The 16,213-nt window shown below is 37.5% G+C and overlaps 1 protein-coding gene across 2 annotated transcripts in view; it reads right to left on the bottom strand.

The window, feature by feature from the left end:
• Positions 1 to 16,213, bottom strand: part of UGT2A2 (UDP glucuronosyltransferase family 2 member A2) — a 56,495-nt gene that overhangs the window by 26,363 nt on the left and 13,919 nt on the right. The window contains exon 1 of one of the 2 annotated variants that reach the window (XM_086405515.1): positions 10,926 to 11,682. The exons of the other annotated variant lie outside the window; for it this stretch is intronic. Coding sequence (XP_086261641.1) covers positions 10,926 to 11,667 — 742 coding nt within the window. The 5' untranslated portion in view covers positions 11,668 to 11,682. Of the gene's footprint in view, positions 1 to 10,925; positions 11,683 to 16,213 lie in introns of those variants that run through there. 2 annotated transcript variants of the gene reach the window in all.

The raw sequence follows: 16,213 nt of genomic DNA, 5'->3' as shown, positions 1-16,213 counted from the left end.
ATCCATGGGATTTTCCAGGCAAGAGTACTGAAGTTGGGTGCCATTGCCTTCTCCAATAAACTCTGCTAATGACTGGTGAAAAGCATAATCCAAAAGAGAATCAGAAAATAGAAAGCTACGACAGAAGCATAAATTCACTAAGAGAAAACAAATAATGTTATAATCTTAGAGGATAAAAGTCATTTTATACAGGATAAATAACCCCTAAGTGATTAAACAAAGATTGATAAATGTATCTAATCACTGTGATGAAGTTCATATGTTGTAAAAAAGTTTAAATGAAGTCAAAGAGAGAGCAGAGATATATAGTACAGGTTAGAAATTGACCTCAATATACATGTTATTGGGCTTCCCTGGTAGCTCAGCTGGTAAAAAATCTGCATGCAACCCAGGAGACCTGGACTCGATCCCTGGGTTTGATCACTGGGATGGGAAGATCCCCTGGAGGAAGGCATGGCAACCCACTCCAGTATTCTTGCCTGAATAGAGAAATATCTCTAAGTTATTTTATTATATGAAAAAACTAAGATAGAGCTCAGATTTTGAAGAATGATTCATTTTCATAAATTTAAAAGTATAGGCATATATTCACTTATATCCAACTGAAACATTTACAATTCTGGATAAAATATAAAATTTCCCCATTAAAATTCATTTCTGATTTTCAAGAAAGTAAAAAGTCAGCAGACAGAATCCCTCAACAAAGTCAAGGTAGGAATTCTGATGTTCAGTCTTGTTTCTTTGTAGAACATACCATAGGTACCAAGAGTGGAGAGAAGGAAAGTCTGAAGCCTTGCCAAGATCCTACACCCTGCGTATGTTCATGCAATGCTAGATTCTCAAGATATAGCCTCCCTTTTACAAACAAATTCACTTACACAGAAGTTTACAGCAATGATAATTGCTAGTTTTGACTTGGTGGTGTGTAGATGAAAAAGATCTCTTAGAATTCTTAACAGTCAATCTTCATATGGATTTCCAGTTCAAACTAGAAAAGCCTCTTTGAAGAAACTTTGAACCTAACTGCAAACACTCCCACTGATAAAATTTGAAGGTAAATAAGCACCTCCCTGTTAAAACAAGGCTTCAGGACTGAGAACCAGCAAAAGCAGCAGAAGCCAGAAATATGAATTCGGTGATTTAAAATATTATTGTATGAAATGAAAAATAAAATTATTTTTTACAATAAAATTAAGGGTATGAAAGTGAAGTCTGAAAATATTGGTAAGAAACAAGAGACTAAAAAGAATAATTGTGAAAATTTGCAAAAGAAACAAAGTGAATTTCTGGAATTGGATGGTACGGGGAGGGAGGAGGGAAGAGGGTTCAGGATGGGGAACACGTGTATACCTGTGGCGGATTCATGTTGATATATGGCAAAACCAATACAATATTGTAAAGTTAAAAATAAAATAAAATATATATATATATAAAAGAATTCAATAAATCAGATTTAACTTAATGAATAGATTGAAGGGTAGATTAAGCACAGCTGTACAAATAAACAGTGACCCAAAAAAGAAATCAAAAGATGTTATGTAGAATTAAGTTTTGAATAAAAAATGGAAACAATGATAGAGTGTTAAAGATGCATGAAGAATACACTAAGGCCTTTGAATCTAGTTATTGGTTTTGTCTACTTAGGACTTCCTCTTTCAAGTCTTTCTTTACTCTTTAGAGCTTGTGCGTTTTTCATGCAGCCAGACTGCACAACTAAGCCCTAAATTTCTGTTCTTTTATCCAAATCTTTCAACTACTTTAAATTTTCAGTCATTTTAAACATAAGCAATTATAAATTAAGTAGAGATTTCTGTATATCCTTCAGGATTATTACTATATTTTTCTAAGAGTGATTTTCTATTTCCATTACTCCTTCTGAATTATTCATTGGAATTTTATTGTAAAGGATTATAAAAATATGTGCCAACATATGATTAGTATGATTTGCAGTCTCACAGTATCTCCCTTCAAGGTGCTTGTTAATCACAAAGGGGAAAATAGGGAGAATCCTGGCAGACGCACTCGGAACTAAGTGCTCAAAATATGGTCACTAGTAATAAATTGTCTATATGATGTACCTCTGATGCATCTCACTGTGAAGGACACACGGTTACTTCTATAGTATTCTTACCCCGAATACATTATCTCTCCCTAATCCCAAGAAAATACCAGGAAAAACGTTGAGGGCTATTCTAAAAATTAACTAGCCAATGCTCTTTAGAAAAACAAAGACAGCCTGTGGGAACTGTCACAAACTGAAGAGTAGGGAGACTGGACAAGTACATGCAAGGAGGAAACTTGGATTGTATACTGAAAAGAAAAAAGGATATCAGCAGGATAATTGATAATTTTTCATAAGAATTTCTAGTTTTGATAATTTTATCATGATTATATAAAATATTGATCTTAAAAACCCAGTCAATTAAAACATCAATGATTCCTTCTATATTTATTAATTAGAATTTAAATAATTTCCTACTATTCAATCACTTATTTATACTTATATTGCTATAACTCAAAAATGTATTTTTATACATTTAATTATAATCATTATTTATTTTATTGTTCAAATTGTCACAGATATTGGAAACTTTTTCATACATTGGTTTCTACATCCTTTTGATATGGCCCCATTATTTTCAATTACTTGTTACTTTTTGAAACCACAAAATGTTTCAGGATCATCTACTATTTTCACTGTCCCAACCTTAGAACTGACCATTTCTTCAAAGAATGCTGGTTCATTTTATTAGAGAATGGCACTTAAAAATCAAGATGAGTATAGGACTCTGTGGGAGAGGGTGAGGGTGGGATGATTTGGGAGAATGGCATTGAAACATGTATAATATCATATGTGAAATAAATCGCCAGTCCAGGTTTGATGCATGATACAGGATGCTCCGGGCTGGTGCACTGGGATGACCCAGGGGATGGTATGGGGAGGGAGGTGGGAGGGGGGTTCAGGATGGGGAACACGTGTACACCTGTGGTGGATTCATGTTGATGTATGGCAAAACCAATACAATATTGTAAAGTAATTAGTATCCAATTAAAATAAATAAATTTATATCAAAAAAAGATGAGTATATTAGACGTGTTTATTGTTACTTGTGTTTTAGCTGTATATAGATAGATATAGTTCAGGCTTTAAACAACAATATCAGCAACATCAATGTCAACTTAGAAACACACATATATATAATATTGACAATTTTAGAATTAGCAATAAGAAAAATGCTAAAACATTATGGATAATTCAATAAAACCTTGTAATTCATGATTGCAGTATAAATTTCTGTGTAAAATATTTTTCATTTTTTAATAAAATAAAATTCTAAATTATAAAATTTTTTGGTATCCATTTATTGAATAGAGTATCCTTTCTCCATTGTATGTTCCTGTTACTTTGTCATAAAATAATTCTCCACATATTTGTGGGTTTATTTCTGGCCTCTCAATTCTGTTTCATTGATTTATGTGTCTGTTTTCCAGCCAATTCCATGCTGTCTTAATTATTATAGGTTTGTAATACAGCTTGGAATCAGGGAGCATTGTACCTCCAGTTGAGTTCTTCAGCTCTAGATTTTCTGCTTGATTCTTTTTAGAGTTTAAATATCCCTGGTAAATTATTCTTTCTGTTAATTAATTCATTAATCTTGTTCCTGAACTCAATGAATTGCCTGAGTTTTCTTGTCACTTTTTGGGTTTCTTCATGATAGTTATTTTGAATTCTCTGTCAGATAATGATATTCTGTGATTTTGTTTGGTTTTTGGAGAATTTTTATATTCTTTTTGTGGTGCAATGTTACTGTAGATCTTCATGAAGCTTGAGTTGTTCCTCTGCTGGCACATTTGAAGTAGTGAATGCCTTTCTTCTTTAGGTAATGTTTTCTTTCTTTTCTCGGCTGGTAAAGAATCCACCAGCAATGCAGGAGACCCCCATTTGATCTCTGGTTGGGGAAGATCCTTTGGAGAAGGGATAGGCTACCCACGCCAGTCTTCTTTGGGCTTCCCTGGTGGCTCAGCTGGCAAAGAATTCTCTTGCAGGGTGGGAGACCTGGGTTTGATCCCTGGGTTGGGAAGATCCCCTGGAGAAGGGCAAGGCAACCCACTCCAGTATTCTTGCCTGGAGAATCCCAAAGACAGAGGAGCCTGGGGAGCTGTAGTCCATGAGGTCGCAAAGAGTCTGACACCAGTAAACAACTGAGCAACTAAACAGGAGCAGGAAAGATTCAATGGGTTAGAAATTAGCTGCCCTTCTATTGTTTTCCAGTAGGTGGCGAGATAGCACAAGTTTTTGTTTTTTTCTTGCACACGCTCTCTCTAGTTCTGTTTGAGAGTAGGCACTTTCCACCCTCCACTAGCTCTGTCAGAGGTGTTTGCTGGTGCTGGCATGTCACTGCTTTGGAGTCCTCGGTGCCCTGCTACCACTGTGTCACTGGTATTGCTGCCTGAGGCTCCAGGAGAGTGGGTGCTTCTGCTGGGTCTGTCATCTCCTGAGTCACATACAGGCTTGGTCTTTGGTCTCTACAGGGGTGATGCAATTTTGGGAAAGTAGGGATCACAAGTTCCTCTGCTGTGAGTGTTTGGTCCTTATCGTGGAGCCAGAAATCAAACATTATTTTGTTTCATAGACCCCTTACTCATTTACTGTGAGTGCTAATGTCAACTGACACAAGCCTTTCCAACCACTACATGGGGATGACTGAAAATGGAGAAGGAGAAACAGGGCCACAGGTGGAAATGAATAAGAAGAATGAGCTAAGTGGTAGGAGTTATTTAGTCTGATAAGTATCTGAAAAGGACTGGAGAGCAGCTATGTTAGAAAGGGATCTTAGAGATTGATTGATGTGTTGGTCACAAAGGTATATACAATTGATATGCAAATCACTGTGTGCTTTATGTACTTTAAACAGATACAAGAAAATTATTTATTAATAAAAGATAATAATGAGACAACACTGCACTTCATATGGTTACAATTAAAGTAAAAGAACAAAAAGAAATGCCCAGTTAAGTGAAGATGGAGAACAATTGGAATACTAGTAAATGGCTGATGAGATTACAATTGGTATAAGAACTTGAAAATTAGCAGTATTTTCTAAAGCTAAATAGATTCATACCCTATGCCTTGGCAATTCCTTTCTTATATATACACCTTGTAGTACAACATACTTGTATTCACCAAAAGACATGTACAAGAATGTTCGTAGCAGTGTTTATCAAACATAGCCAAAACCAAGACAGCCAACATGACCACTGGCAGTAGAATGGATAAGTAAAATTTACGTTAATTCAAAGATTCTGTATAGCTATGAGAACAAACACCCCATATCTACAGGTGACAACTTGGACAAATATAAAAAGCATGATGTTAAATAAAAGGAGCAAAATACAAAAGCGCTATAATGTGCGGTTCATTTATATAGTTTAAAATTGGTCAGAGTTAACCTGTGGTGTTAGAAGTCAAGAAAGTTGTTATCTTCAGATGGGTGTAGGGTGTAGTCAGGAATGAGGAAGTTTAGGGAATTACGAGTGTAATAATGTTTTGCTTCTTGGTTTGGGTTCTGGCTGCATGGGTTTATACTGCGAAACTGGAATGAGCTGTACAATTTATGACTTATGTTTGACTTGCAAGAAAGGTTACGCAGAATCTTAAAAAGCTCACAGCACTAACCATAGGAAAGCCATATGTGAGAAGGAATTAAAAGCCTATGTGAGGGCAGATTAACAGAGATCCACATTTTCCAGGGCAAAGAGCAGATGTTGGCAATGGTGATTAGAATGGTAGTAGGATACAGAAAAACAAACAAACAAACAACAACAACAACAACAACAACAAAAACACCGGGCCTCAAAAGGCAGCCAGAAATCAAGTGCAAAAAATGTACTGAGTAATTTAGTACAGTTTCAGGTAAGTGTGCTGGAGGGGAAATGTTATGAGGCTCATTTATTTTATGTTTTTTTTTTTAATGGTCTGGATAAAGATAGGGTTAGCTATAAGGAATACATCTAAAATTTAGCAGCAGGGAAAGAGGGACCAACATGGAACCTACATGGTCCTTACAGGTAAAAGCAGGTGTCAGCCACAAATTGGTACTTGTCATGGACGCTTGCCATCTACCTCTACAAGGATTAACATCCTGCTGAAGCTGCTGATCTCCAACACCTACTGAAGGAGTTCAAGGTGGAGAATAGAAATGAGGTGCTCTGTGCTCCAGGAAACTGGCAGGACATGTCCTCAGATAGTTAGATTTGCACAGGAGTTGATTTTATAAGCCCAATTCCTGTATCTCCTTATATCTAGAAAAGTACTAAAATCCTTCTTTGTGGTAACAATTGCTTCTCATGACTAGCAGAACCTTCATGAGACCAGCAGAAACTTTCACAGAAAATATGTGCTTGATTGCACTTCCTCCCCCTTTACCAAAATCACATGTATACTGACCTTCCTCCCTTGCTGCTGCTGCTGCTAAGTCGCTTCAGTCATGTCTGACTCTGTGCGACCCCATAAATGGCAGCCCACCAGGCTCCCCCGTCCCTGGGATTCTCCAGGCAAGAACACTGGAGTGGGTTGCCATTTCCTTCTCCAATGCATGAAAGTGAAAAGTGAAAGTGAAGTCTCTCAGTCGTGTCCAACTCTTAGCGACCCCATGGACTGTAGCCCACCAGGCTCCTCCATCCATGGGATTTTCCAGGCAAGAGTACTGGAGTGGGGTGCCATCGCCTTCTCCGGACCTTCCTCCCTTACCTCTTTGGAAAAGTTGTTCAGAGCTACCTGAGGGGCTGTCTCCTAGGCTGCAGTCCTCATATTGCCCCCAATGAAACTTAACTTGCAACTCTCACATTGGGCATTTTTTTTCTTTTTGTCAACACAGGCTATACTGGCTGAATGGTACATAGATTAGTACTGGTCTTTCCTTTCTTCTGTCTGCAGAGTGCTGGGAAAAATAGAGACAGACCAGGAAACCAAAAGACACAGGCAAAATGAAACCATTCAGTTTCCTTATCAATTTAACTATTTTCATTACAACATTCAAGTCCTCGGCCTTCCTGTGGCTATAGCAAAGGCTCGTAAGCAAGGGTTAGAACTGGACATGGAACAACAGACTGGTTCCAAATAGGAAAAGGAGTATGTCAAGGCTGTATATTGTCACCCTGCTTATTTAACTTATATGAAGAGTACATCATGAGAAACACTGGGCTGGAAGAAGCACAAGCTGGAATCAAGATTGCCGGGAGAAATATCAATAGCCTCAGATATGCAGATGACACCACCCTTATGGCAGAAAGTGAAGAGGAACTAAAAAGCCTCTTGATGAAAGTGAAAAAAGATTGTGAAAAAGTTGACTTAAAGCTCAACATTCAGAAACTAAGATCATGGCATCTGGTCCCATCACTACATGGGAAATAGATGGGGAAACACTGGAAACAGTGTCAGACTTTATTTTGGGGGGCTCCAAAATCACTGCAGACGGTGACTGCAGCCATGAAATTAAAAGACACTTACTCCTTGGAAGGAAAGTTTTGACCAACCTAGATAGCATGTTGAAAAGCAGAGACATTACTTTGTCAACAAAGGTCCGTCTAGTCAAGGCTATGGTTCTTCCAGTGGTCATGTATGGATGTGAGAGTTGGACTGTGAAGAAAGCTGAGGGCAGAAGAATTGATGCTTTTGAACTGTGGTGTTGGAGAAGACTCTTGAGAGTCCCTTGGACTGCAAGGAGATCCAACCAGTCCATTCTGAAGGATATCAGTCCTGGGTGTTCTTTGGAAGGAATGATGCTAAAGCTGAAACTCCAATTCTGTGGCCACGTCATGAGAAGAGTTGACTCATTGGAAAAGACTCATGCTGGGAGGGATTGGGGGCAGGAGGAGAAGGGGACGACAGAGGATGAGATGGCTGGATGGCATCACCGACTCGATGAACATGAGTTTGAGTGAACTCCGGGTGTTGGTGATGGACAGGGAGGCCCAATGTGCTGCGATTCACGCGGTCGCAGAGTCGGACACGACTGAGCAACTGAACTGAACTGAGTACCTAGTCCTGCCCACTCGAGAACTACCTATGGGCTGCAAGTACAGCAAATCTCTCTGAGGTTGGAAGAGAAATCAGGCTCAGTGTAGTTTGAAGATATCTTGCAGAACAATTGGCCAGGACAAGATTTATTAATAGATTCACTCCTGAATATGAAAAATGATCGGCCTATATTCCCAGATAGGCCTGTCCCATTTGGAGTTAGAAGCATATTTAAAATTGAATTGATGATCATTTTAGTTTACTTCATTCATAAAAGATATCCTCACTGACAAATAAAGCAGAGTTTTTAACCAATGCAATTAGATATTTCCTTGCTCAGTGAGCAGTAGTCGCTCAGTAGTGTCTGACTCTGCAACACCCAGGACTGTAGCCCACCAGGCTCCTCTGTCCATGGGATTCTGCAGGCAAGAATATTGGAGTGGGTAGCCAATTCCTTTCTCTGGGGGGATCTTCCTGACCCAGGGATCAGACCCAGGTCTCATGTATTGCAGGCGGATTCTTTACCATCTGAGCCACCTGGGAAGCCTATTTACTTATTTCTCTCTCTTTCAAAATAGATATTTGAAGGGTTTTGTTATTGCTTGTTTGTTTTTTACATTTTATTTTTCTAGCCTTTCTCACAGAACTGAAGAACAGCCATTGAAATGGACACTTGGCAGCACATGACGTTATGAAACCTCTTGTGTTCAAAGAAAATAATATCAAATATATAAACTGATCTGTTTCAGGATTGGGTTACAGTTCACAGGTGTCTCTAATACTCGATGAATGTAATTGCAAACAGAGGACAATTGGATTTTACCAGTTCTTCTTGAAAATATTCAAGGCAGTTATTGTTGTCCAACTACATTGAGTAACATGAGGAGCATAAAGGATTTAAGGAAATAAAATATTCAATTTCTTAAATACTTCTGCAGCTAGATTATTGTCCTGTGAAAATGAGAAGTTGGGAACAATTTGTATCACAAAGGCTTTACACATGTTATATAATCTGTCACAATACCATTTGAGAAGGGAGATTTTGTATATCGCAGAGGCATTAATTTTCTACAAATATTTATTGACTATGTGCTATTTACATAGTCCCATAATAGTATAATCAGGGCATTGTCATTGCACAGTTCTGTGTAGTTTGTTATAAATAATATTCAACATCAATATAATCCTTCGTAATTGACATAGCATTGCTGCTATTGTTTAGTTGTTCAGTCATGTCTGACTGTTTGCGACCCCATGGACTGCAGCATGCCTGGCCTCCCTATCCTTCACTATCTCCTTGCTTGCTCACACTCATGTCCATTGGGTCAATGATGCCATCCAACCACCTCATCCTCTGTTGCCCCCTTCTCCTCATGCCCTCAATCTTTTTAGAGTAAAAGAATAGTATCTTGCATATTACCTTTGTAAGAAAGTACCATTGGTAACATCACTTAATCGCTGTTAATTACTATCCCTGCTACTAGTAATAGATCTAGAGAAAAAAAGCATTCAGGAAAGAATAAAATAGAAAAAGAAAGAGAGGAAGACTCATGAAGATCAGAAAAAGAATACAAACAATAAACCATAACTGGCCTATACAGTTTGTTTGATTTTGTTTGATTTTCATAAAGAATTGGTAAGGTGAGAAACCCTGAGGCTTGCCAAAGATCCCTGAGCAATTAAGCTGGAGGCAATGCTGACCCAAGCACCCAGGGAAGCCTCAGGATGGAGAGATAGTGAGAGGCAAAGAAGAATATAAATTCAAGTTCCCAGTGTCTAATCTTAGGATTTTTAAAGCTTCCTAAGACAAAGAAAAAAATGGAGAATGAAGAAGGGAAAGTAAATCAGGTATCACTTCAAAAGTATTTTTAGTAGTGTCATAATTTATCCATAAAAAGCAGAGATATTACTTTGCCAGCAAAGGTCCATCTAGTCAAAGCTATGGTTTTTCCAGTAGTCATGTATGGACATGAGAATTGGACTCTAAAGAAAGCTGAATGCCAAAGAATTTATGTTTTTGAACTGTGGTGTTGGAGAAGACTCTTGAGAGTCCCTTGGATTGTGAGGAGATCCAACCAGTCAATCCTAATGGAAATCAGTCCTGGGTGTTCATTGGAAGGACTGGTGCTGAAGCTGAAACTCCAATACTTTGGCCACCTGATGCGAAGAACTGACTCATTGGAAGAGACCCTGATGCTGGGAAAGATTGAAGGCAGGAGGAGAAGGGGATGACACAGGATGAGATGGTTGGATGGCATGACTGACTCAATGGACATGAGTTTGAGTAAGCTCTGGGAGTTGGTGATAGACAGGGAGGCCTGGCGGGCTGCAGTCCATTGGGTCGCAAAGAATCGGACATGACTGAGCACATGAACTGAACTGAATTTATCCTGGTGAATGTATTTATATTTTCATTTATATTTGAAGATATTTTCATTTATACTTGAAGGTTGATTTGCACTTTGAAAAGCTATTACCTAAACAGGCACAAGATTATTGTTTGAGACAACATCATGCATATTAATACCACCATTCCATTGTTTAGGAATTTTCCAAAAATAATATTTAATTGTGTACACATATATAATAAGTAGTAAAGAACCTGCCTGCCAATGCAGGAGACATAAGAGACAAGGGTTTGATCCCTGGGTGGGAAACATCCCCTGGAGGATGAAATGGCAACACACTCCAGTATTCTTGCCTGGGGAATTCCGTGGACAAAGGAGCCTGGAGGGCTACAGTCCATGGGGCAACAAAGAGTCAGATATGACTGAAGTGACTTAGCCCACACACATATTTACTTCAGCTTGGCATTTGCAGTGGTATGGAAATCTTTTGCTGTATCAACAATAAGAATAAGTAAGATATCTGGAATCATTAGTAACAGAACATTTTAGAGACTTACCTAGGACTTTGCTGTAGTATGAATTCCACTCACCCCAGTAGGATTGAAATATATAATCTTGCAGGGGATAAGATATGGTGTTTTTAAGCCTTTCACAGAAGGACATCTGGTCCGTGAGCTCGGAAAGGGCTGCAGGTACATAGGACGCAGGTGCTGGAATTTTTCCGCAGTGTCTCTCCACTGTTGACGCTGGGGAGAACCTCAGGGTGTACATAAATGGAATTCCTAATTTCAGAGCAACCAGATCTCCGCAGATTGTTACAGGGTCGGCCAGTAACACATCAAAACGACTTTTCCAAAGTCTTGCCATTAACTTGGGGTTGTTTAATACGCCATCACAGATTTGTATATTAATTCGGAAGAAAGTATCTAGGAGTTTTCCTAGTTCTTTGTAGAAAGTCCAGAGTGTGAGAGGAGTCGGTCTGTGATCTATCCACAACATTATCATATGTTCAATTAAGGAATCTATATTGCTTTTCTTGTAGGAAACAGGTATCACCTCAAAATTCACAGGAGAGTCAGAATTGGAGTTGATGAATAGAGTCGCTGATGAAGCCAGTACAGTCACATTGTGATTTCTTTGATTCAACTCTTCTAAAATTATCTTAATATTTAACCAATGGCTACCATCCGTTGGCCAAATTAGCACGTTCCCACTTAGAACAATTTCAATCAGAGTCAAATTAAAAATCAGGTGATGGTAAAACTTCTTAGGTATGGTGACATCCATTATGGAAACCATCTTACTGTAGATCTTTTAAGATGAAAAGAAGCTTTCAATGTATAAAGTATTTAGGTAGATTTTTTTTTTCAAATAAAATAATATTTAATGTGACAGCTACATTCTTTCATAACTCAACTGATCTATAGATTAAAAGGAAAACAATATAACTCCAGTTCTTAAATGTATTAATATGATTATTCCAACAAAAGAAATGAAATCTGCTGCTATTTTAAAGAAAGAGAAGCAGACAGGTTATAAGCCTGATACCTGTGTTTTCTTCAGTAGTAACTCTGATTTATAAAATATATATTCAGATTAGTATATCTTTCCCCAAATTAGTTAGATAAAAAATAACAGTTCTCACTGCTATGGCCACTTTGTCAAGACTTACAGTCCTTTCAAGTTGGATGTCTTTAACTATAGGACATTTTTACATGCATTGTCTGATTCAATCCTTTTCATAGCTTGCTTGGCAGAAGTGATTCACTCCATTTCATGGAAAATGAAACTAATGTTGAATTGCATAACCCAAAGCATATTTGACAGAATAGTACAACTGGGATGATAATCATGATAATTGTTTCACTCGTTTCTGACTTCTTACAATAAGTTTTAGGAACTTTGTCAATGCCCAGTGATGGGCATTGTTATCATTTCCCCATGGCTCATATTTAGCAAAAATTAAAAACAAGATTCACTTAAAGGAGGTTTGCTAAAACACCTCAAGGAGTTGTTAGATTAATTGAGTGATAAATTACTATATATTTGATAGAGGACCTTTTTCTTCTGTAATAAAGCAAATTAATCACTGTCTCCTTGTTATAGGGAAATTTTAATTTTCTTGCCACAATCAAGGAGATAGGGACCAGCACCCAGAGGAACCCCACACTTTTTACTCAGAGCTGTTTAGTAGCTTAACTTAGGTGGACACTAGACTTCATCAGTCCCACATTCAGAAACTGTCTTTTAATAAAGTTTGTGACCCTGGTGAATTACCAAGATCCTCTCAGCTTTAGAGATGATGCTAATTTGCTACACTACATTAGCAATAATATCTGCAAAGCTGCTTTGCAAACTGCTTGGCTCAGAGCAAGAGTTTAGTAATGCCGGCAGTCTAATAAATTTGCCATAAGATTGACCAGTAAATCAGTGGGCTAGCCACAGAATTACTGGCTAGACATGGATGTAATGATATCTATTAGTTGAGGTTCTTAGTGAATACCAAATCGAACAAGGTCAACTATTAATATACAATGGTGCTGTTTTAAAAGTTAAAATATTTAAAGGCTGCCATTAAAAAGAGAAAATAAGAGCAAATAAAGTGATTAAAAGAATAGAAGGTGGGAAATGAGAATGGAAATTAATTGCTGAATTTTATCTTCATAATCTATTGCCTCTGAATTGTGTCATTTCAGGCCCCTGAAGAACAAGAGGACCAGGAAAGCTGAGAAAGGGAAAGAAAGCATAGAGAAGTGATACTTTTAGAATGATTATATTTGTGTCCTTTCAAGAGCTAGCCCCAGTTTGATTATAGTGGCAAAAATTTGTAAATTAATTAGATTTTGAAGAAAAATAGCAAGAGGAGAGTATGAGTAATCATGAGGTCCATTAAAATAGGTCTAGTGAAAAGAATTTGAAATATCTTCATAAAGAAATCTGTGGCTATCATGATCTTATAGAAAGGAGACAAACACATATAAAGAATACCTGAAAGTTTATATGTTAAACACTGAGCATGTAAAGAATATAAACTGAAAGTTTATATGTGAAATACTGAGATTTGTCCAATTATCGAAGTCCATGTAAGTATAATAATTAATTAGAGATTACTGTCAATAACTATGAAAACACTTATCAAAATATACCCAAGAATCAAATGCAAGTAGGCAGCCCTAAATTATCCTGAATTAAAAAAAAAAGAAAATTCAAGAGCTCATGGAGTCAGCTTTCTACTGTTAAGTGATCTCTTCAGGACAATAATATAATTATCTATTTTAATAAAGACAATAAAAGATAACAAAATTGATTAGTAACTGATATATATGTATAGATATTAAATTATTCTTGACTGTTGAAATAATCTCATTATAATCAATAGAGGTATCTGCTTTTTTTTATTCTATGGTTTCCTGTATGTCTAAATTATTCATAATTTGAAAATTCAAAAATTATGAAGAGATTAAAAATAAATTATGTTTGGGGACATATGCATGTATAAGCTGATTTAAATTTCTATCAGTGAAAAAATAACAAGCCAAATGTGCATAATTTCATGAAAAATTAAAGTTTTGTAACTTAAAACAATCACACATTTGTTTGTTTATTAGTTCATTATAAGGGTTCAGTAATAGCACTGTGGAATTGTCATTCTGGAGACAGCATACGTCCTGTTGGCCCAACTTCATCAGTTTGTATGTAAGAAAACAGGTCAAGAGAAGTTTCAATAATCTGAAAGTCATAATGCTGTAAATGCATAAGTATTTTGATTTTCCATCCAGTGTTTTTTCTTCTATATTCTACTTTTTAAATGAAATAGTTGAGGTACATTTTATAATAGTAAAAATTTAAAAATACTGTATTTCACAATTGTGAATATTTGATAATGGCATCTTAAATGTAACTAAAGAGCTCAGGAAATAATTTTAAAAGTATATGCCTGTGAAATATGAGTACCACAACTGAAAACTTGATCAGTCATAGAACCTTTGTACCAATTACAATACTGTTATTGTACTTTGAATTTTAGGGGAGAAAAAACACTTTCCCCTACCTTTTCTAGGTTCTTCTGACTCATCTAAGAATTAAATCAACATGAGACAGATGAACAGGGGAAAAAACAAATTTAATGACACATAAGGTCTCCGTAAGACTAGGAGGTCCAAGGATAAGCTAGATAATTGAGGTTTGCATGTCACCTAATGGCTCAGACAATAAAGAATTTGCCTGCAATGCAGGAGACCCAGGTTCAGTCCCTGGGTCAGGAGGATGCCCTGGAGAAGGAAATGGCAACCCACTCCAGTACTCTTGCCTGGATAATCCCATGGACAGAGGACCCTGGTGGGCTACAGTCCATGTGGACACAAAGAGCCGAACAAGACTGAGTGACTAACTTTCATTTCCACTTTCATGGCACCTGAGAGAAGGAGAAGGAGGCAGGGGCTTGGAGTTTTAAAGGGGAGGAAGAGAATTCACACAGAGATGAAAAATCAAATATTTTGTAAAGGAATGTTTGCTATGCCATAGCGACAATGGAACACAGAGTGAATTTTGGTCTCCAGGCCCTGGTGAGTTCCCTACCACAGTAGCCCATGTTCTCTGTAGATCTCTCTGGTGGAAGGGCTCTTCTGGGACTGAGTACCTTATCTAAATTATCTTAAGCTGTTAATGAGGAGGTTAAAGAAAAAAAAAACACTTCCTGAGTCTTTGTCTCTTATTAAAAACATTCAGCCCCAGATAATCCTCAAGCCAAAGAGACACTTTTGAGGCTGGCAGGTTTTGCTCCCCTTCAGAATCAATTGCTCCTGTTCAATCTCTATTTTGAAAAAAAGGACTCTAAGTAGTAATAAAACAGACATAAAGTTCTCAGAATATGATTTAATAAGAGTGTGTATATAACACTTGCTGGAGAATGTTAGTCATCTATATAAGACTAAATTGTTTGTTTGTTTAGTCACTCAGTAATATCTGACTCCTTGGTGACCCCACAGACTGGAGCCCACTGGGCGCCTCTGTCCATGGGACTTCTCAGGCAAGAAATACTGGAGTGGGTTGCCATTCCTCCTCTAGGGGCTCTTCCTGACCCAAGTATTGAACCCATGTCTCCTGCATTGGCAGGCAGATTTTTTACCACTGAGCCACCAGGGAAGCCCAATAAAACTAAATCAAAGTATCTTAAAATATGCTATTAGTTTGAATTGAAAATCTCTAAAACAACATTTTTGTACAGGAGTTTTTCTTGCAACATTTTTTCCCAGACATGCCCTGGCTTGATGGTTTCCCCTTCCTGTGTGCTCCCCGAACGTTGCTCTGAATGCTAGGACTTAATTGTGCTGACTTATTTCTCATTGTTGCTCAAATTTGGAGATGGCTCCATCAGCCACAGAAGTCTGCAAACCAGTCCTAACATTGTTTTAGGAACAATGTTTTAGGAACAATTTAGGAGTAATCACCTCTTCAGTAACTTCAGCGTTTTTAGCCTTTCATCAGTGCTTCAATTGCATTTGAGCTGTTTGATTAGCATTTAGTTAATTCATTTGACATTTTAAACTTACGTGCACTTTCTTTTTTCCCTTTGTTGTACCCTGTATAAACCTCTTTTAAAGCTCTCTATAAAGAAATGCCAGCACTGGGTTTGGCATTAAATACTTCACCACTTCCTTGCTTGTAACCTCAGGCAAGTAACTCAGGGTCATTACAAAATAAGGGGAAATGACAATGCCTATTTTCTGTAGTTATGAATACTGAGTGAAGCAATTGTTGTTTAGTCAGTAAGCCATGTCCAACTCTTTTGAGACCCCATGAACACCAGGGGGTCGCACACCAGGCTCCTCTGCCCATGGAATTC

Source organism: Bos grunniens, chromosome 6 (assembly GCF_055505025.1).
Source record: "Bos grunniens cultivar Pamir isolate PY7600 chromosome 6, Bosgru_T2T1.0, whole genome shotgun sequence".
Classification (NCBI taxonomy): domain Eukaryota; kingdom Metazoa; phylum Chordata; class Mammalia; order Artiodactyla; family Bovidae; genus Bos; species Bos grunniens.
Note: the sequence above shows the minus strand (reverse complement) of the source record. Positions and strands in the feature narration are given on the sequence as shown.